The 22,120-nt window shown below is 46.2% G+C and overlaps 3 protein-coding genes across 4 annotated transcripts in view; 2 read left to right on the top strand and 1 right to left on the bottom strand.

Annotated features, from left to right (window-relative positions):
* Positions 1-4,696, top strand: part of LOC119373457 (protein numb) — a 114,965-nt gene extending 110,269 nt beyond the window's left edge. Inside the window, exon 7 of the mRNA XM_049410886.1 lies at positions 2,503-4,696. Within this exon, the coding sequence (XP_049266843.1) occupies positions 2,503-2,924 (422 nt within the window). The 3' untranslated portion in view covers positions 2,925-4,696. The remainder of the gene's footprint in view (positions 1-2,502) is intronic.
* LOC119373503 (COA8 family protein CBG23705, mitochondrial) overlaps positions 1-16,857 on the top strand; it is a 25,656-nt gene extending 8,799 nt beyond the window's left edge. Inside the window, exons 3-4 of one of the 2 annotated variants that reach the window (XM_049410896.1) lie at positions 14,685-14,827; positions 16,699-16,857. In XM_049410896.1, coding sequence (XP_049266853.1) covers positions 14,685-14,827; positions 16,699-16,804 — 249 coding nt within the window. In that variant the 3' untranslated portion in view covers positions 16,805-16,857. The remainder of the gene's footprint in view (positions 1-14,684; positions 14,828-16,698) is intronic. The other variant, XM_049410895.1, reaches the window with a different exon arrangement.
* On the bottom strand, positions 9,114-10,984 carry LOC119373445 (probable dimethyladenosine transferase). The gene is given in 3 exon segments (XM_037643467.2): positions 9,114-9,734; positions 10,469-10,814; positions 10,817-10,984. Coding segments are annotated over 3 exon segments (915 nt in total). The 5' UTR covers positions 10,869-10,984; the 3' UTR covers positions 9,114-9,217.
* Positions 16,858-22,120: the final 5,263 nt, after the last annotated feature.

Genomic DNA, 22,120 nt, shown 5'->3' with positions numbered 1-22,120 from the left:
TTTGGTAAGCGTTTGTCACAGGAACGGAGGCGGGGTTCCCTCTTGGGCCGCACGCGATTGGTGGGGCTAATTTGATGGTCAGGACGTGAGAGTAGGCAAGAACGGTCATAGAACGGTCTCCAGCTCCGTTCTATCGATAGAATAGATACAAAACGGTCTCTGGACGACTTGGGTTGGATCAAAATTCAATTATCGGCCCCAGCACTTACGTTTCAATCCAATCCAAGTCGTCCGAAGACTGTTTTGTGTCAGACCGTCAAACGAGCCTTTACCGATTGCGTGCGACCCGATAGAACGGACCGCCTCCGTTCTGTGACAGAACGCTTACAAAATAGCACCCCCTGGGGGATAATCACTGTCACTGTTGCCAGCAGTCTGCGCTTATGCACCAGGGTTGCCGACACAATACACAAGCCGCTGACTCAACACTACTTGCAGACCAACAGGTTCTTTTTGCGGATGACATGAGCAGACGACAATATTGACGTCACGGCAAACACTGAGGCAGCTGAGGATTACCGAAAGGCCCGTAGAGGAGGAGGGATTGTTTCTTGGAATTTGTGGGCACCCGCGGCTCGTAGCGCTGCCACATTTGGCATTGTTAATCATGATGGCATTCTGAACTCGATGCATGCATTTGCTTGAAAAGTTAAAAAATTATCGGAAGCAGTTTCAGTACCCTTTAAGGCGGGGAAACATTGCTCTTCAAACTTTTTTTTTTATTTCTTGATAGATTTTGATTAAACTTGCTGAGCTTGTATGTATTTGTATTCCAATTTGAAATATGCATTTTTTTTTTAATAAATGTGTAGTTCTTGAAGTACTTACTAAACACTTCATGTGCCTTTTGGGGAGCAAGGTTTTTTTTTCAAGGGACTGTCTACCGTCCTTTATTGTTTTTCTTTTTGTGTTGCACTAGAAAGAATACCATCTAAAGGGACACTAAAGGCAATAACAATTTATGACAGAGTGAAAGCCCAATGTATGACAACTTCTGAAACGACAATATATCAACAGCAGTGCCTTACTTACCGAGAAATTAAGCTAAATGTATCACATGATGAGCGCCACGAGTGGGACATTTTCGAAGTGATCCCGATGACGTATGGAAGTCGGCCTACAATAAATCACTAGTAATCAAACTAGCAGCAGTAAAAAAAGAACATTCCGAGCATCAAAAGACGTAATAAAATGCTGTTTGTTCGTTTCCGCTTGATTCATGGAAAACAAAACCTCCGTGGCGTTGCCATGGGGAACGGCGCGCGTGGTTCAAAGGTTCCGTTTTCGCCGAACTGTGCCTCGCCCGTCTCAGTGGTAGTTTCGGGATCGCGTACTGCCGTGCGTGTTTTGCGCGCTCGTGAAAGTCGCTCTGACAGAAAGTTCGACAAAATGCCGCATGCGTGTGATATTGCCGGATGCCCGAATGGTGCACAACGCCAGTGCTGCAGCAAGGAAACCGGTGTGTCTTTTCACTGGGTGCCGCGGAATGAACCCTTACGCTCGAAGTGGCTTAGTGTCATGCCATTGCGCCAGTGTCTAAACAGTCAAACCTCTGTGTGTGTGCTCGCTGCCCTTTCGTACTGAGGATTACGAGACCAACCGCAACTTGGTGAAGGCTTTGAATGTGCCCATCCGAGCAAGTCTTTGCCGCAGCGCCGTTGTTGCTACTGCGGGTCCCGCTACTTCCGCTCGGCTGCTACTAGTGTCGGCGGCCGCGCAGTAAAAGCGGGCAACGTTGGGCACGGCACAGTGACGTATGAAAGTCGTATTTTCAGGCGGGAGATTTGAAGCGCGCTAACGCGATGCAGACCACTAAAAACGTGATTTTATTTCAAAATAAGCAGTTCCTTGGCACAAAAGCAGCAGCACGAGGTTTCTGGACCGCTATTTCAACAATCAACGTCGACTTAACATTTGCCTTTAGTGTCCCTTTAAGTGTCCAACCTTGCAGCGGTTTCTTTGGAAAGCGAGTAAAAATTTTAAAGCAGAGCTTTTCGATCTACATTCTGTCATCTCCAAATGGTGTAGGGATGCCCGTAACACTGGTTTCTGCACGCGATGACAATTGTTGTGTTGGTGAAAGTCGGAAACTAGAACGACGGGCAGTTTTTGCAGGCTTAATTAGGTTTTGTTTAATAATAAAACAACTACCTTAACGGTCGTTTAGAGCTCACAAACTGCGAAATAAAGCATTATTACCACATTCTTTTAAGCTTTTTTAGTCGGCCTCAAAAACCACCGCAGTCGACCCAAAAACTTGGTGTGTTTCAGCAACACTGGTACTCTGGCGTTGTGAAAGGAACTGTAGTGGTTCCACTCATGCCAAACGTGCTACTGAAACGAACATGAGACATTGACAGAAGAGGAGGTCCCTGCTGTTTTTCAGTTTAGTTTCTTAGGTTGTAACTGAGTAGAGTTACTGTGCCCTGCTGATACCTGATTGGTAAGATATCGGTGCACTACTATCTTTTTCTCACGATTGCACGCAATGCATTTGTGCAGGCAACCCCTGGGCTGACTCCTCTCGCGCCGATGCCTGGCTGGCCTCCCTGCCCACCCAGTCCTCTTCTCCGGCTCCGCCCCCTGCCCGACAGAGCCCCGCCCCCATAGCGGCCCCGCCCCACATCCTGCCCCGTCGAGTCGGCGCTCCACAGCTGCGCAGCCAGTCGCTGAGCGCCGCCGACGGCCTCGTGTCCCCGACGCGTTCCACCTCGCTCTTCACCTCCCACTGGGCCAAGGAACCGCCGCAGACACCGCCCCTAGCCGGAAACGCCACGCCCCCGCTATCCGGAGACGCCACAAGCTCCGCCCTTCAGGACCCCTTCGACGCCGAGTGGGCGTCGCTTCCCGCCCAGAAAGGGCCGGTGGCAACCAATCCATTCGTGGCCCCCAATGCCGTGAAGGCCTTCGAGGTGCACCTCTAGTGGCGCAATTTTTCTTTTCTCGTGCGCAGGATTTTATAGTGCCGGTGCATTTCGAGGCCGCCGGCAGCTGAGGGCACCGTGCTTGAATGCCCGTGTCGGCAACAACGAGCAGTAGTCTCGGTCTCCGGGGGAAGCTTAGCGCCCCTAATTTAAGTCGAGCGGTATTGTCGCGACGCACGCGTTTCGAGCGAAATTTAAGGACGATAGTGCAACGTTGGTAGAGAAACCGTCTTCGTTCAAAAGAAACCGAAGGACGCGCTGCAACAAATATGCCTCGGAAAGTGTCTCGGAAGAGATAGCTTTTCAGTCGCGCTCCCTTTTTATTAGCTGTCCCTCCCATTTTTATTTTTCTCCCCCAATTTTTAGCAGCCCGCCATTTCGTTCCATCGCTGCATCACATTCATGTTGTTGGGTGTCTCAAGCGCACACATTCGACTACAAGCGCTCTTTTTTGTACATACGAGGCCGTGACGGCGTTATCCTCTCACAAGCCCGCCCGAGAGGGTCGTGAGGAAAGAAAGAATTCTATCACAACCTTTCGAGTACCTTGTTCCCTGGGCTGCGTTCCCACAGATGCTTAGCGTGCCCTCCCCTCCCAAGACCTGCCTGTGGCAAAGCTTACTGCGGTGCCAATCGTTTTTTTTTTTTCGCGGTGCTCTGCCGCAACGTTGCATTCCACTCGATAGTGTTGCCGGGCGTCGGCCCTTTTAGTCGGCGGCGGTTGATGTCCTCCGCTGGCTTTTCCTCTCTGTCGATGAACTTGCATTTCCCGAAACGCCCTAAGAGAGGTCGGTGCATCCACTCGAAATACCTCCCTTTTTACCCTCGTATGCGTGAATGTGGGGAGTGAAGTGTATTTATGCCACCCTTTTTTTTCTCTCTCTCTTGTTCGTCTTCGTATATCGAGTTTTTTTTTTTCTAGAGCTTATTACGGCTGAACCGAGCCCGACACGGCGAGGTCACCTCTCTCCCACTTCATCGTACGCCACAAACGGTGGGTCGAAAACGACGAAATAAAAGGAATAGGCCGATGTTACAATTGCCGAAAGAAAGGTGCTTGTTTACCCCACCTCCTTCGCATTTTTTCGTTTTCACGGACGATTCACTCCAGGGTCTTCTCGTTTGCAAAGCTTCGACGTTTTTTTTTTTTTTTTTTAAGTTCCATGTTGCCCTTGTATCGTGCTGTTCACCATTTGGGTTCTTTTTTCCGCGGTTTCTCAAGTGTCAAAACGAGAGTCGCTAGAATCGCCAGACGTCCTACGCCGTCGTTCGCGCCGCGTTAACCGCTGCATCTCGGGGTGTAATGTGCGTGTACGTTTCAGCTTTTAACTGTTTGTGCGCCGAACTGTTTTGGGGCTGTGCTTTCGTAGACTGTTAAGAGAAGTTTGCGCTGTTTCGAAGAACGAAGTAAGGTTGTACAAGGCCGGTTGACAATGTGTACAAAGGAAGGAAAGAAACTACTAGTTGTGTGTTTTCGATGTTCCGACGCTTTTTGTCTCTGCTTCGTCCTGCAATGAACTCTGGGCTGGAAAAGCATGCAAAAGACTGTCTATTATGAATTGCTGCGTCTTAGTTCTCAATGTCCCCACACGCATCTCTTCTATTTCTTGTTGTACGCGTCACTCTCGGCTCTGTGAAAGCGGTGCAACACGACAGCTGTGAAGCGCCTTATGGCTTTTTTGTTACCACGGTTTCCGTTCTTGCCGACTACATTCGTGTTGGTCTGTATCCACAAGTTATGTAATAAATGAGTATGACAGTGATCAAGTTAACTGGTTGATGTCTCGTTTTATTTCTTTTGTATTGATAGTAAATGCTCAAACCGGTGGCAAGGCGCATTTGTTTAACGAAACAGGCTTTTGCAATTACCTTAGCCCGTTGATTAAAAGTGTGCATCTGATTTTGGCTGCAGCTATCGCAAATGGCGAGTTAGCTATGCAGAGAATTTTGGTACAGCGCAAACTGACTGTTTTACAGAGATACTAAAGGCAAATCAAATATTGGTCTACACTTAATGATTAGTGCTTGAAATGTGCCTATAATGAAAACCCGCACTTTAGTAATCAATATATTAAAGTAAATGTAAGACACTACTTCACACTCCAGCAGGACGTTGTATAGTACACATCGGCCTGAAGATGTTGGGTCTCTGTACAATTATGTCACTGCTACTCAGCCACTCACAGAGAGATCATTGTAGTTGCGTAGTATAAACAGGATAAAAGGTTAGCTCTGCATTTCTGTTTTACTTTGCGAGAAGAAACCTATCGTTTTGATGTTAGCACGTGTGGTGCGCAGATTCGCATAGAAGTGACAATTTTCTCCGAACAACGGCGAATAATCTTGAAGGCTATGGTTATGTGTAATTAATTCTCCATCTTCAGTGGCAGTACTAGCTGGAAACTCATCGTAGTTGCCATGTTTAAGACACCGTTTCAAACGACACAGGTGGTCAAAAAAGCTCACCGACGATTACGATACTGCCTATTGCGAATTCTGAGCACAGCTTCGTGTTGGAGCAAGGCCAACTATGTTTTGAATGTTGTGCTTTCCGCAAGGTATTGACTACGCCATAAAATCATAATTTTGTGAAGTAAAGCAGCACACACTATGCCATTATTAGTCTTTCTGCAGATAAGCAAGGTACCCGCTACACATCTCTAAGGTGGTCTGCACACTTTGTTGATGCTGCATGTGGCTGATGACGATGAAGAATTACGGCTGAGCATTTTGCAGTGGGTGGTAAGCATTAAACCACACTTGTTGCACAATTAGCATTGTGTGATGATTGGTTGTTATTTAACTCTTCTGCCACGCTATATTACATAGGATAACGTGATTCCTTGCCTGACATGATGCCAGCACTAGACCAAAACTGGCATGGGAGGGTAAGAGAATTTGACGAATATGACTCTCGGGTCATGACATGAATAACATGAAAATCCTGTCGCGTACATTGTCAAACACTTTCCTCCAGACACGTGCGGCACATACCTGTTTACCACGGGCTGCGGTGCACGGGTATGTGCCATGGGTGATTGACAGTTTGTCTACCCAGGAACGGTGAGGACAGACATTAAATGCGAGAGCGTTAAGAAAAACCGACATCGGCAGCGTTGAACCTACGAATGGAAAGAATGAAAATTGGATACCAGCAGGAATCATACTCAAACATTTCGCATGGCAATCGGGTATTCTGTCACAGAGCCACGCCAGGTCCTATAAACTTGTTTGCAAATACAGCCTATGCAGAGCGTAATGTCGGTGCAACTGTCAATCGTGGTTGTGGCTGGCTATCTAATTTTACAGGAAAGCAATAACAATACATATGTACCTCTACGATACAGACGTCATATCAGATTAACGTCTGTGGTTCCAGTGTTTGCTTCACTTTTATAGCAGTCTAATGAACATTACATTTGTATTCCTATGATCCGCAAGCTATATTGAAGCATTGCTCGACCCCGGAGGAATACATTAACGAAAGTTACGTATGATATTCACATCATCGCACCGTAAAGTGCACTTAGTCCGCCAGAACGACGCAGTATCTCATTTCTTACGAGGTTGGCAATGGCCTCATGCTGGACTGAGGATGATGCCAGATTGATTGACAGCCACTTGTAGACTAGGCTACGTAGGCCACATACGCCCAGGTAGTCTACGAATACGACAAGCGCCATCCACCGATGTTAGTCTACATAGCACTATCCAGGCCTGCCAGCCTCGAGGGCTATGACTCACCAACACGAAGGGTGACTCAGATTCCAACATGTCGCCGGCTCTATCAACAGACAATTTGTCGACGAAATGGACCGAGGCATCCACGATTTCCAACAGCTCTCACTATACGTCTACTTCACTAACATGGAACCCTCACCACAGCGATCACGACCGGATCCATAACAAGGCATGACCAGCTGCTGGTTGCTCACTGATCACAGTGATGATGACCTTGTTCAAGAATAGTTAGGAACCCCTTCCACAATGCACACGGGTTCGTTAAACCTGCGGTGCATTTCTCCATCATAAGGGAAAGTTGAAAGCTACATATCGCTTACCGCTTCTGGGTGGTAATACCCACGTGCCAACGTTATCTAACTGTAAACTGGTTATATAACAGATATGCGGCTCTTCAACATATATGTGTGTGTATAAAATTTATACAAGTCTTTAGTGTCATTTTGTAACGTTTCGCTCAGTAAAAAAGTTCCGCCACAGTCACCTTCCCACCACATGCTTCGCATAACATCGACTCCCACGGTACGTGGGATCTGCTGAAGTTTTTTTTGCAAGTTTATTTTTTCCTGTCTATCGGTTACGCCACCGACGGCGACGCGCTCAGCGCAGGAACGGGTGCCTAAGATTCTGTGCTCTAAAAGTTTTTTCGGCTGCGCACTTGCATTTCAGTAGTATTGTTAACACAGAGGGCTTTGATGGCTTTGCTTGATCGCAAAACTTGAACTGCGATTAAGAGAAAATGCTTATCTATTTGATGTCATTGGCCTGCTTTCTGGCTGCACTTTTGAGTTTCAGGCAAGAACTATCAGCACCACGGATCATACAGTAAAGAAAAAAGATCTCTCTACCTCTGCAAGGTTCTGGAATGGCATTTACAATGGACGTTTACATATTTGCTTTTGCTGGTGTGTTTAAAAAGGGTGCACGTTAAAGAACCGCAGGTAGTCGAAATTTCTAGAGCCCTCCACTACGCGTCTCTCATAATCACATCGTGGCTTTGGGGACATAATACCCCAGCAATTATTACAATTATTGTGCTTTGGTGTTCCATTGAGTTGGTGCACTGCACTTAAGTGCAGCAAAGAAACATTGTAGCTGAAGGTTAATATACGGAAAGCAGCAGTTGCGCAAAAAAATTCAGCAGCTTTCCCCTATCAGGAAAATGGGGGCAGTGAAGCTAGGCATGTGCGTGCCTGGCCTACATTTTTCTTTCTATTGCAATGCACAATGCTCCCTCCTAACTGTATCCTTCCTGCATGCCAGAAATTGGGACATACATCCACGTGCTTAGTAGAGCAACACTTCAGTTGCTACAGGCAACAAGTCATGCATTCATATCCATGCAACAATGAAATAAGGCAACATGAAGTGATAAGTCACCTCAATAAAAGATCAGATTGCCATATCAGAAATGGCTGACCTCTGACAAGCCAGCACTATGATCGCCAGCGCTGGGCTTTCGCGTATGACACCATCACTGAAATCTGCAAGCCGTCACAAGCTTTGCTTGAATAATGCAACCAATTGAACACAATTGCTAAGTGCAGTGCCTAGAGACTGAAACTTCGTATACAAGACACCATAGTGGCCAGCACTTTCTGTGCCACGAGAATGTTATGGATGACCGCGGGGAGACCAAATTCAGTTGCAATGCCTTAAAAAGGCTAGCGCTGTCGTACGCTATGTTGCGTCAGTTTGGTGTGTTCTCCCGGTGGTGTTGAAAAAAAACCACCGGAAGCCATCTGCCCCAAGTGTCACAGTTTCAACCGAGTACAGTACCATAAATCATGCACCCGAATGAAAGACCGTAGCCACCAGCCATACAGCTGATGGCGTGAAGTGGCCCTTAGCAGTTTTCTTGCGTCCATTGCCAGCGAAATGTGTCTGGTGCTTCAACAAACAAGCCCTTCTTTTATTTAAAGTAAAAAAAAAAAGTCCTATACACGTTGGAGCAGAAATCTGACAATATTTGTCAGATGCTTTTCGTTTCAGCATTGAGGGATTATTGCAGGACATATCAAGTTTTCAGAGAGAGGATTAACAGCTTCTACAATTAAAGCACCATCTGGAGAAGCAAAGGCTTATAAAGGCAAAGGCTTATAAGTGGCATTTTATTACAGAATACTACTTAAATAAGTGCAATATGAACAATGATTGTTTTGAACTACTGCCGTCACTGAGACACTTCGCCACTGCAATCGTGCCCGAATGCCGCCATCACAGCACAAATCCAAGCCTGTGACGGTGAGCTTATTCTTCATAGAATCAAGCAGCCGCAACAATTGTGGCCCATTGACACAGCTTGCGACCTTAACGCCAGCCCACCTAGAATGCAGTCCCTGGTACAACTATTAGCTTGAGACGTGTTGGTGAGCTATGTTAGTCATGATAGTTTATTAACAGCCTGCATCAGAAACAGTGCCGACACATAAACAAAAAATAGACAACGTAAGTGTTGCATGTCCTTGTTTCTGATGCACACAGTTATAAGCTATCATAACTATTACGTTCCTCCCGAGTTCATATATGGCACAGTCTTTCTCAACGCTGCCTCAGGAGAAGTGTATGCCATTTGTGTTGAACAAGTGCAGAAGCGCCCTGAAGTCGTCAGTGTCCATCGTTCGGGCGCGCTTGTCGGAGTAACCACCCCTGCGACAAGATTCGTCCACTTTTTCCTTCATGTTGAATTCGCCGGGCAGTTCTTCGTTGGCCACCGAGCAGTGGACCCTGTAGTTCTTTTCCAGCATGGCCAGCACGGACGTCTGCTTGAAGGCGGCACTCAGAGTCTTGTTCTTCCGTACGAAGCAGATGCGGAGCAGCCCGTCCCACTCGACGAAGTTGATGGCCGGTGGCGGATTGCGCGGCTCAAGCCGCACGACGCTCGACTCGACCTTGGGCGGTGGCCGGAAGTTGTTCTTGCCCACCTTCATGAGAATGTCGACACGTGCCAACAGTTGCGTGTTGACCGACAGCCGGCAGTACAGTTTGTCGCCTGGTTTGGCCACGAGCCGCTGGGCAAACTCTCGCTGGAACATCAGAGTAGCACACCTGAAAAAAAATGAGTGCATGTGGGAAAAGCCTGCATGGTGCAAACACTGCATAGGTACAGCATTTATCAGGTAAGCTTGTAACAGTATTAAGCCCTAACTTAGGGCAGAGAATAAGTGAAAAACAAGTAGCAATAGCTTTTCATCTGCAGAGATCTTTGTTAGCTTAATGACGTTGGGTCTGATGCCTAACAACGGCCTTGCACGGGTGTGTAGTACTGCATTACACACTTTGCAAAACATCCTGAAGCCCAGCAAGCCAAAAGTGCGGCGGAATCCTTAACTTCCTAAGGCCCAGATCAAATAATACTCAAGAATTCAGTCTTGTGATATGACATACTGTAAGTAAATCGCAAAGACACCTAAGCAGATGTATGTGCATTATTTATACTTGCAATGACAGAAAGTTACTTAGTCAGTGAGGTTCATCACAAAGAAGGCAAGGCAGAGAGAAACGAACACGAGAACAAGAAAACACCAAACGCCGAATAGGACGCACAAACTCTTATCTGCGCATGCGCAGGCATAGTAATCACGCTTTCGCCCAGCTTCGAATGTCATTTGTTGAAATTGGCGCATGTGTCGCGGTCTCCCTCCGTCCGTAAGTTATTTGCGCTTACTTGCAGTAATACACATAGTGACTTAATCAGAGCAGTAACTGAAGAATCGCGTGCTGCCGCCAAACGTGCACAACTATGACAGCAAGGGAACGTTCACGTTCCGTCCACACTACCTGAAGCAGGGCCGGTTGCAGCCAGCAATTTAAAGACGAACGGCGAGGAAATCTGGTACGGCAGATTGGCGACGCAGATGTCGAAGAAAGGCAGCTCCGACTTGAGCACGTCGCCCACTATGATGTGCAGTTTGCTGTGCAGGTGCGTACCCTGTACGCGCTTCTGCAGTTCGGCGACCAAGCGAGTGTCCACTTCGCAGGCGATCACTTTCTTGGCCTTCTCGAGCAACTTGACGGTCATGTTTCCCGTACCGGGGCCGACTTCGAGGACGACGTCGGTGGGACGGATGGCCGACTTCTCGATCATGCCGTTGATGACCAGCGGGTTCTTGAGGATGTGTTGGCCCAGCTCGGTGCGGAACGCGATGTCTGACGCTGCACCACCTCGTGCTGGCGCGTACGTTCGGTTTTCACCTTCGGCATGGTGCCTGATGGACTACTAATATCCCAGCAAGACAAGACTAAGTTACAGTCGCGTACACATTCGCTGAGAATCCACACTTCGAACACGTGTTCACAGCTGACATACGCGATGAAAGCATGGGCGCAGACATTGCAGCGGTAATCAGCAAGCAATAGACAGCCGAAGTTTAGCAATCTAATTTGTAGATTATTAGATTAGATTGCGTTAAACACAAAATGTTAGATGCAATTGTGTTTAATAACGAATTTGTAAGTTCTTTTTTTAACTGTAATACAAATAATTTTACGATGCGAAACGACCAGTTGGATGTAACTGCATTCGTTAAAACACAAATGGCCGCGCCCCGCAAACTCCGTACACCGCAATATGTGATTCGAAAAGCTTTTCAGTGTCAACCTGCTCAACATGAAGGGTATAAAAAGGACCCCCCTGCAGCTTACTATCGAAGACCGTAAGACGTTTTTTGCATCTCATGATTCTGCTGTCTTTAAGCGCTTTTTCACTTCCCTTTTTGGTAGCGCGTGATGTGATTTCTGTTTAGGGCTCGTCCCCGACAAAGTTCTCGACTCGCGGTAGCTATCGATGGATCTTTAACCTGCGGTAATCTTCTAAACAGAGTAAACTAACATTTCGTGTCGTTTACGAAGGGTTCATCAACTTCTCAATTCTGTCACTTTTTGTTGGAGGGGTTTTTGGCAATGTTTTTCACGTCCGTTCGCATGAACACAAACGAGTGGCTGTGGCATGAAAAGTTTCGCATCAGTGCGGGTCACTGTAGCTCAGAGCTGCAGCTTAATCACAACTGGCACTAGAATGTCCTTTGAGTCGGAACAACAAGCATGCTGTATGAGCGCATGTGTACTTTGTGTTATCGCAGAAAAAAAAAAAAAAACGTGTGCTCTAGAAAAACTGCGCCTTGTGCATGGTAACTCCCATGCGCTGCTCTTTGGGCCGCTTCGTTCACGCTTTCCTCTCATGTACAGCACTGTATTTTATGCACATAATACTTCCATTTATTCATGAAGTTGCTGACTTTCAGTCGAACCGATCTATGATGTTTTCGCAGCTCGAATTTGACGGGTCAAAGCGTCCGCTATCCAGCCAGTTAACGGTCAAACACTTATGAACATTTAAACAAAACTAACTTTAATTAGCAGGAATTGGGGTTACATTTCATGCAAAACATCCACAAGCACTCAGTAAGACCCCTTGAAAAAGCGGTGCTGTTGCTCGGGCTGGTGGGGTGAGACTGCCGCAACCTTGCGTTTCTTCTTTCGTAGGCCGTGGTTTCTCTCCATGAGCCGACAAAGACGACGCCGAACTGCACTCTGAAGGTCGCACGTGTCGCCCGTTAAAGTGGGTAACAAAGGAAGAAGGGTTCGAAGATAAGAAGGGACCCCCCAGTCGGAACATATGTGGGGAAAGGACGCTCCTTCGGCGGCACTTCAAAGACAAACACAGCACATGGCCGCTCGCTTCAAGAAGGGACAGAACACGATCTTTCCTCGTGTAACGCGAGAGATACTGGGATAGAAAAGCAGCACCTCCACCAAAACTAAAGTTGTTTATTTGCGCGTGCAGATTAGAGATGGCGAGCATCAAGCAGCCAACGCACTACCACCAACACCATGACAACTTGACTTGCGTTTTCTTCCTCACTGCAATCGCCTTTTGGTGTTGCTAACTCCGCGCTGTGAAATTCATGTTTACCATATCGTGTACAGAGGAAGGGCTATCGAATTGATCATTTTAACGTGTTCGATAGTGTTCAACGATTCGACAGGACAACTGCAATGGCTGTAGTGTCGAATCGTTTCTTCCTTTTGTGCTCGTCTCCGTGCGCTGTTTCACACGTTAAAGGAGCACTATAGTGAAACACTGAATAGGCTTGGATTGATAAATTATACTCTGAAAACTCAATTGTCGTTAATTTCACCATGATATGTTCATTATTAGAGGAGGAAATCAAGGTCAAGGTCTCATTTGTAAATTTCACACTGAAAGCACCATGCGTGACATTGCGGATTTCAAGGAGTATTTTTCATATATTGGTGACATTGACAAAATGAAATTTTGCGAAACTTTGTATGTTATGTCTATGGTCCCCCTCAAAGGACAATGTTCTTCATTTTTACCGATTAAGAACTATGTATGACCTACGTAGACACCGTCAAAATCTATGATGTCATGTTGTTATGAGCAGTAATTGCAAGAGCGTCGCCACCCGCATTTTCTTTTCGATTTTTTTCTCGCTTGCTAAGCATGCGGTAAGAGTGGTGTTTTCGCTTTTGTGAAATTGTAATTTACTAATACGCAAAAAAATTGTTTTTTTTTTTGTTCCTTTGAAATGAACTGTCACCAACTCGCCCAACTTTACTGAACTATCAAATTGTACTTTTAGAGCAAAACTGGTGCTGTGAAGGTGAGCAATGCCAAGGACACTCCGTTCGGCCCGAAGACGTGGAGAGACTGTCGACCGTGGTGACGGTCGTATCACCTCCGCACCCGGTGTCCAACCTACGACGTGTTGTTCTGCCGGCCTTGCCAAACGAGTCGCCGCTGAGCTGCGGTTCAGGGAGCAGTAGGCGCTGTACAGATGTGGACCAGGACTACTGGGCCAAGCACAACGCCGAGTTCCAGCGAGTACTGTCATGCTGCACATTTTTGTTACTTTTAAAATGGAACAATAGCATGTGCTGGACACTGCCACTGTAATTCGTAATGTATTGCACAAAGGTTTCCCACACACATACGCCTCCAGCAGGGGGCACGGGGAGGCTGCCCTCCCACCCCACCCCAAGCACAAACATTGTCAAAACATAAATGCATGAATTCCCCACCTTCTTGCCCCCCCTCCCCCAGTATATTAATCCTGGTGCCTGCAACTGATGCAACTGCAACTGATTGACCTGCAACTGATGGGAGAACAGCGGCGCCACTGGGATTATTATGCTGGGAGGGGCAGGCTGTTCCCACAGCAGTCATATTTTACTACTGTGGGAAACCCATCAGTTTTAGTGCCGTGTAATCTATTTTTATTGATGTCCTGTAACCAAGCCCAAACAAAAATAACTTGAGGGCAGAAAAACTTTTTGTTGAAGTATTTTGGCATCCTGTTGCCTAATGCACCGATAATATAAGCTGGCATTGCTTTGTTGCAGAGGGAAATTGCTCCTCATGTTTACTGTGTTGGATGGTGCCTCGCAGGGATGCCTATCCCTGAAAATGATCATCTCAGAATGAGTAGCAGAAATAAAGGCTAAAGTTTCAAGGGATCCCCATTACTAAAGAAATTCACTTGGGTGTCCGCAGCATCCCTACATGGGCAGGGAACCATTGGAGGCGGGCAGCGAGCACAGTATGCAGCAGCACGCACCCACAGTTTTTTCAGCGACAGGATTGTGGGCTGTGTTTTGCACTCTAGTGAGTTTTCACACTCCAGTAAAAGCATGCTTTCAGGATAACTCAAACAAAAGAAGCTGCACAACATCTACGGCAGCAGCAGTCGGGTTCTTCAATATGAACAGCATTTATGTAAGGGAAAGAGTAGGAGGTCATAGGTGGCACCGAGCACCACGCAACCAGCTTGCGCGTGTGCCGCTCCACGTCACCTGTTGATGTGCCTTTGTCGGTGCATGCTTATTCCAGTGACATCATCTGGTTGCCCATGCACACTTATACTACTGACGGGAGTTACACCTCCTAGGTGTTTCTTGCTCGATGCTCTATGCCATCATTTTGGGTTGTTTGATATTCGGAAAAAGGAGCGCTGTACAAACACCAATATTCCTGTTTGTTTTCTTTATTGTGAGCAGAAGAAGGAGGAGTTTTCTCAACGCAAGCTGGCCGAGTACAAGGCACAGGGAAGCCCTAGAGACAGTGTCCCCATCAAGGACATGGCTTCCTTCTACAAGGCCTTCCTGAACGACAACCACCAGAAGCATATGCAGTACAACTGGTGAGTAGAGCTTCATCGGCAGAGATAAGCATGGAATTCAGGCAGAGGGAACGAGGGGACTTAACAAAATATTTGTGCCGCAACTGAGAACAAGGAGGAAAAACGAGAGAAGACAGGATAGGGCGCCAGACTTTCAACTAGTTTATTTCTGCGCATCACCCAAATGTATATATTTCCAGAAATGTCCACAAACGCGTGTGATATAAACGCATGTAATAGGAAGAAGCAGGGAAACAGTAGCATGTGAAGTGCTTGAAGTGTATCGCATACAGAAGAAGGCGGATGCATGTGTCAGTGTCCCTTCGGTTTATCAGTACAAGAGTGAATAACCTATTTTTAGATAGTGCTGCATGATGAGCATGTGCTCTGCTAGAATAAGTGGACGTGGGTACTCAACTTCATTCTTGAAAGGGATGACACTTTTAATAAGTGCACACCGAGTACCAGTGTTTATTAGGTATACATGTTGACTCCATCTTTGCATGGGATTCAGCATATGCTGTGACCAGGTTTACGTTAACTACTTGAACTACCACAAGGGTTAAAATCATGGTCATGGACATTAGTTGTTGGCATGGAAGTGGGAAATGTGCCACCAGGCGTCAACGTGTGTGTATCCACATCAAGCGGTGGTATAGCTGTCAAACACCCATAGACATTGTGCAAGCCCTCATACATCAATGTACAATAAACCATCAGCTATACTTCTGTGAATACACGGTTCATTTTCATGTTATACAAATTTCTATGACAGACGGATGAACCATGTCTTTTATTTAGCTTTTTGCTACTTACAGATAGACAACTTTCTTCCTTTTGTGAACCCTCTACCTTGCTGGCTGCACAGAACTAATTTGCCATGTACTTCATTCATTGGCTATTAACTTTACACTTCGCATCACTCGATAAATAAAAGGCAAATAAAAGACTACTAGGGCCATACATTGCTATACTATATTGTATTTCCATTGCTTCTCAAGCTTCATTGTTAGTATGAAATGTGGTTTCATTAAGTTCATTGTGGTTTTGTGTTCCAAATAAATCATGGTTAGAAATGCTTTTATTTAAACTCACTTGCTTGACTGGGTGGAGGCCTTCAGTGTCCCACCTTTTCCCTTTTATTGCACATTAGGCTTGGCCCTATATGGTGCAGCAGAGGCAAGTTTAATTTTCAGGCCGTCGCTGGCTTGTTCACGTGTCAGAGTTCTCACTCGTCATATCTAGTCATGTGGCTGATACTGATGATTGACAGCTGTTGTGTCAATTGCACCCTGGAAGAGGCAGAAAGAGGTGATTCAGCGATAAGTGTTCAGCTGAACATTTGCACACGGATAAGTTCAGCTGTGAGTTCACCGATGAGGATAAGTTCAGCAATGAGTGATCTGTGGTGAGGTTATATAGGAGGCGAATAAGTCATTCATGGGTGGGTAGTCTGCTTATGTGAATCATGGAACATTCCTTATGGCATGTAAGTCAGAAGGCTAATGAGCTTGCACCTAGACAGTTTCTTACGGTTTATGAGCGGGGGCTACTGTGTTCGTCATAGTGTGGCTAGGCTCTTTGAGTGCTGGGTGCCTAAAAGGAGATGTCTCGAGAGAGAGCTGGTTTATCGCGTTGTTGCCCGGCATGCCAGTACAGCCTGAAAGCCACACTGTGCCGCAAGTCTGGCTTTAAGTGAAGTAGGAGTGCATACATTTCATGTGTTAAATGGCTATACATTAAATGTAAGGAGTTTTGTGTGGATATGCATGAATCACAAGTGAATTTATTTCGTGTGGAAATTATTAGTATATTATTGTTGGTTACATATATTGGCAGTTTTTACCTTCAATCTGCTTAGCCTTAACGACATCACCCTTTAACGTTTGCAGGGCCTGGTACAGAAAAAATATTGGTCTCTTGCTGCCAGCACTGCTTGCAAGCTGGGCATACTTCTACAGAGAAGTGCTTCCAAGTGTGATGGGAAGGGTGAAGTGAGCCAGCGTCATAGGATGTTCTAGTTGTACGCCACAATTGCATTTTTTTTCTTTGGAGGAAGATGTACACATATTAATAAAGTTTGAGCAGCTGAAGGAGTGAAGCATCAACTCCGCATGTGCACATGTATGTGCACATATTTATAAGGGGCACTGGCACCAATTTTCAAAGCTTAGTTTACTCTGTCATACAAATCTTGGGAATACAGCGATGGCTCTGAGCAAGTGTGAAGCTCAGTAAATGCTGATAAGATATTTTATTTTGACATTAAAGTCAATTTTCTCATGGCGCACCTATTGGCATTGACACTGTCATTACATCAGGCTACAGTTATCAATTCTGGTGAGTTCACGCTCGACTATGGCTAGTTGCGACGATGTCAGATACCAAAACATTCAATATGGCTGCTTTTGCGTCACCAACGGAGCCATGGAGCGGAGCGGCCGTGGAAACATCACAATATCTTGAGCGAGCATGTGTGACGAGAAGCTCATACCATGCTGTGATATCCTGGTACTGTAGGAACCGAAACTAGGTTTGTCATATTGTCATTAATTTTTAGGGTGCGCTCTCATTTAGCCGTACATTTTGTAGGCTCTTGAGGGATTGGCATTTCATTTGACATACAAAAGCATGAACTGAAAATCTTCGTGTCAACATCCCTTTAACCAGACTGGTATGCCCACCATTTTCTGTGGTCTTGCTGTGTGCTTCTGTGAACTTTTACACTCTTATGTTCACACACACTCTTGTGCACAGTCCATGTCGTGCTCTACGCTGTAGAGTTTACTACGAAAATTCTTATCGAGAACTGTGGCAATGTGATTGTTTGACTGCCTTGGGAATGATCATTATCACGACACTGTTCATTTTTCACTCTTACAGTATCCACCGTTGTTGTAGCACTGCATCTTTGGTTCTTCTTTGCACTGTATGTTCAAGCAGTCATGATTCTGTTAACATGGCAAGGCAGTAAGTATCTACGCACAAATGATTGTTGCAGTTGTAACGCAATGTTCTTGTTTAAGAGGATGGGTTTGAAAAGTCCTTATAGTTGTTTAGAGCCAAAATTACAAAGTTTTGGATGATCCATGTACTGCTCACATTGGAGAAGAGAAAAACCTAGGCGAGAATGGTGTGCAACACGACTTAAGCCCGAACGCATCAGTCTATGCATTATAATTGCAACATTATACTGGAAATGCAGGCAAAGCTACGGCACTCCCGCCAAACAAACATTCCCAACCAGTACACTTTCTCAGAGGTCAAGTGTCGGACTGATAATACTAGAGAAGAAAACTGCTGGCATGTTTCCCTAAGGGCTACTGCTGTTCCCTTTAGACAAATTTTCCACCACTGTTGTATGGAAAGCATTTAATAGAGCGGGCAGTGGCATAGTAGTATGCATGCATTTTGTTACATTGTTGTAACACTGGATGTTGTAAGAGCAGCAGTATCAGAGTAAGTACAGTAGGTTTCACAGAAGCTATATTCTTTAAAAATATATATATTATTCTTGCTTATAATTATAATTATAATTTGATTGGATAGTTCATATGTACTAATTTACAGTACCAGAGACTTTATTACTAAATTTTAGATTGGAAAATGTTTTTTGACAAAGAAACTGCGTCTGAAACCCTGGTTTGCTCACTATAAAATGCTTTGCATTTAGAGTTAAGGGAACAGGCATTGCAAAGAGCTTCGCTTGTCAATGCTGGCTGCGTGATGTTGTACCATTTCAAAGTTTATAGTATCTTCCTCTGTGACTGTCCGTCACTCCCATGCTGGCTGAAACGACGTGTTTGTAGCTCCCGCAGACACCAGAGTTTTCTCTGGCAGTCAGTGGTGGAAAATAGTGAGCCAGATTTTATAAACTTGGTTATTGTGCAATTGGTTATGATGCTTAGAGTTTGCTTGTGTTTTAGTTGTATGTGTATGTCATTCCAGTGTTCGTGCTTAAATTTATTACCACGGTTACGGCGCAACATTCCCGCATGCCCGTTCCAAAGGGGGAAGCCACGTCAACATCAACGTCAGCAAACACCATGAAGCAGCAGCGCAAGACACGCCAAGATGCTCTGTCTATAACTGTTCTGAAAGCGAGCCCGTTCGTTTGCCCTCGCGTGATTGGCCAGACTCGCGCTTGCGTCAGCAAAAGAGCGATTCAGACCAATTGCAAGAGCGCTAGTGAAGAGTTTTGAGATGGCGCCCCCACTTTTGAATTGTCGCGCGCTTTCCGAAGGAGTGCCTTTAGCCGCCACCAGATGGCACAACTTGGCCAGACGCGAAACCGAAACTGGTGTCGAGTTGTCGTCTGCTGCAGTTTCCGTTTCCTCTGCGACTCCCGCTAACAACGTGTCAGCTAACGTTAGGATGGCAAACCTGCAAGGTCACCTCGACAAGGACAGCTGACATTGTTGCTTGTTGCACGAGGATATGGTGCGATATCCGGCTTCGGCAACTTCCGGTCTCGGTATCGAAAGTAAAAACGTCGCTTTTATTTCCGCCGCGTCATTCTGTTTCCGGGATGCGTCACCGCAATTTTTTCTGCGGCCTGAACACGTAGCCGTGGTCGGAGACCGAGTTTGCAAGCTCGTAATACTGCGCACACGTTGCAGAAGATGTCGCAAAACACTGAACAATACTTAGCTGTCATTTGATGTGGCGTACAAAGCAAATCAGTTAGCATAGTGCGCACAACCTTTGTTTATGTATCGCGGCGAGCATTACCTGGCGCATTTCCTTTTTATTTCTTTTTCTTTTTTGCTTTATTTCGGGAGCCATATATTCACCTTCCAAAACAAATAGGCTGGTTTTTCCTTCTTTTTTTTTTTAAGCCAACGTCACCGCGTTTTTGTTTTGGTTTTTCTTTCTTTTCATTGTGTCCTTTAAAGAAATGTCATTGCTGCAAAACTTTACGTACCTCGGTATCTGAGATAATATTTGGGTAGTTTGGAGCCGTACTAGGCAAAGCCATTCGTTGCTATGTTCGCTTTACAATTAGAGACCGTAAAACCGAATACAATGCTCCCTGCGGAAATACCAGACTCGATATTCCTCAGATATTGTGGTCCGGAAAATTGCGGCGCCGTCTGTGCGGAACCAAGTTAGCGCGTTACCGCACTGCACACGCACGCAGTACACAGGTTGTGTAATTGATCATTTATTGTCCCCCTGATTTGTTTTTATGTTGTCAATATTACTGTTTGTATTGGGAACTGTGGCAGTGTAGTTGTCATGCTTGGTTTGATAGTACAACTATTCCACGCGAAATGTGTGTATTTGCGTTAATCGCGTGCGTATACGGCGGCCGTTTGATCACGCTGTATTTTACCGCTGCAATGTAGGGAGCCTGACTTCTTATTTTTATGAGCGTTGATTTTGTTTCGTGGACATCAATTGAAAGTTACCATGCGGTGCCGGCAGGCGACTGGTGTCGAAGAGAGTTTTGTTCGGAAGCACAGTTAAAGACACAAGAATAAAACGTGGTTAGGCCCCGAATCAATGACAATGCTAAGCAGCTACATCGCAACGCGTCCCTTCACATGACCGAGCTGACACAGCCGTCCCACGGAGTACGACGTTCATAACGCTTATGCTATGGATCTTGATATTTTCCACAATTCATTGTTTGTTTGTTTGCTTTTTACCACGAACTTGCACATAGTTTCCCACATCGTACAAGCATTTCCCTCCTCTATACTTTGTCTTTTCCACTTAACCTTGTGTTTCCTTGTATGTAAACGCTCTTTATCATCGTTGCCATTTTGTGATTATTGTGTTTGTTTGGTCGTATTACGTCCTAATGTTCTCTATTTTTGTTCTATATATTTCCTCTTTTTTCGCATACATTCTCCTGTAGATCTTTCTTTTAAATATTTTTCTTTATGCGCCAGAATTAGGACCGTATGGTTGTTCCTGGGCAGGTTAAGTAAATGATTGATTATTTCGCTTACCAACTACAGTCGAACCCGCATATGTCGAATCCACATATGACGAATTACTGTTTATATCGAACAGTTGTAATGTCCCTTTCACTGTGTTTTCGATGTATAAACTATAATGTTTCATATATCGAATTACCTTTATGTACAACTCCTTCGCGATCCCCTTCCGACTTGACATACCCGGGTTCGACTGTGCATGTATGCTATACATAGTTCTCCCAGTCGACGGATGAGTTGATGCCATGGTCTTGACCGGTCATTGGTGTTCCTGAATGCTCGTTGACCTCCTGACACTACATATACAGTTCAGCGGGAGAGCTGGCAGAACTGTTGACGTGCTCGGCGAAACCAGGTTATTGTTAGAAGCGCGCGCTTTCAGAGAGAGAGAGTGAAAATCGAGGAAGTCATTGACTTCACCATCATGACTCCTCGGGCTTTGTTTTACGGCTTATCTTTAAACCTAGCCGGCCGTCCTCTCTGCCGCCCGATGGCCGAAACTGGGGCGGCGTCGACTGCATAGAGCCGATTACGATGCCTCCCGAATTGTTGCCGCCTTGCGTCAGCGAGGTGGTGGTTGTGAGGCGCTGATGACGTCACCTGGCGTCGTCTGCTTGTTGCCAGCGCTTGCACGTACGCGCGTGCGTTGATGTCGGCCCCGGGTTTTCTTCGCTAACGTTTCTCTCTCTTCTCCGGTGAGCTTATTTTCGGGAGTGCGCGCCCGCTGCTGCATAGCGGGGCAAAGCAGTTCAGCGGAGCGTCTATTTCGAGCGCACCACTGGACGACGCTCCTTCGCCGCCGCGTGTTTTTCGCCACGCTTCTTATGAAGCGTACTTTATAACCCGGCGCCGCTCGCGTTAGGCCTAGCGACTGACTGCACGTCGTCTGCAGCTCCGTATCGTATCGTCTGCTACACACACACACACATACAGTGCCTGGTCGTTGTTGAGGGAGATGTGCCGTAGTAGTGAAGGCGCCGTACTGGCGGGCTTTTCTTTCTTTCTCACTGAATTGTTATCTCGTTAATCTCGTTCACCCCCTCTCACGCTGACGACGCCTCGGCATTGAACGTCACTAGCGCTTGGTTACTCTTTATTCTGTTTTCACCGAGGGCACCACCCACGAAAAGCGTCGCGCACTCCTGTTTAAAAACACGCCAGAGGTGTGCGAGCGTGTGTGTGTGGGGGGGGGGGGGGGGGCGAAAGGGAAGGGGTGACTCAAGGGAGGGGGAGTTGACCTAGAAGACAGTCTCAACCGGCCTAACATTGAGCTCGTTTTTCTGAGGTCGCGCACTGTCACCGCGCGTGCCTTCGCCACTGTTTTATCGCCCTGCGTCACTCGCTATCAAATTCAGATCTCCAGCAAAAC

Source organism: Rhipicephalus sanguineus, chromosome 11, assembly GCF_013339695.2.
Source record: "Rhipicephalus sanguineus isolate Rsan-2018 chromosome 11, BIME_Rsan_1.4, whole genome shotgun sequence".
Lineage (NCBI taxonomy): Eukaryota > Metazoa > Arthropoda > Arachnida > Ixodida > Ixodidae > Rhipicephalus > Rhipicephalus sanguineus.
This window is presented reverse-complemented; position numbering and strand designations above follow the sequence as displayed.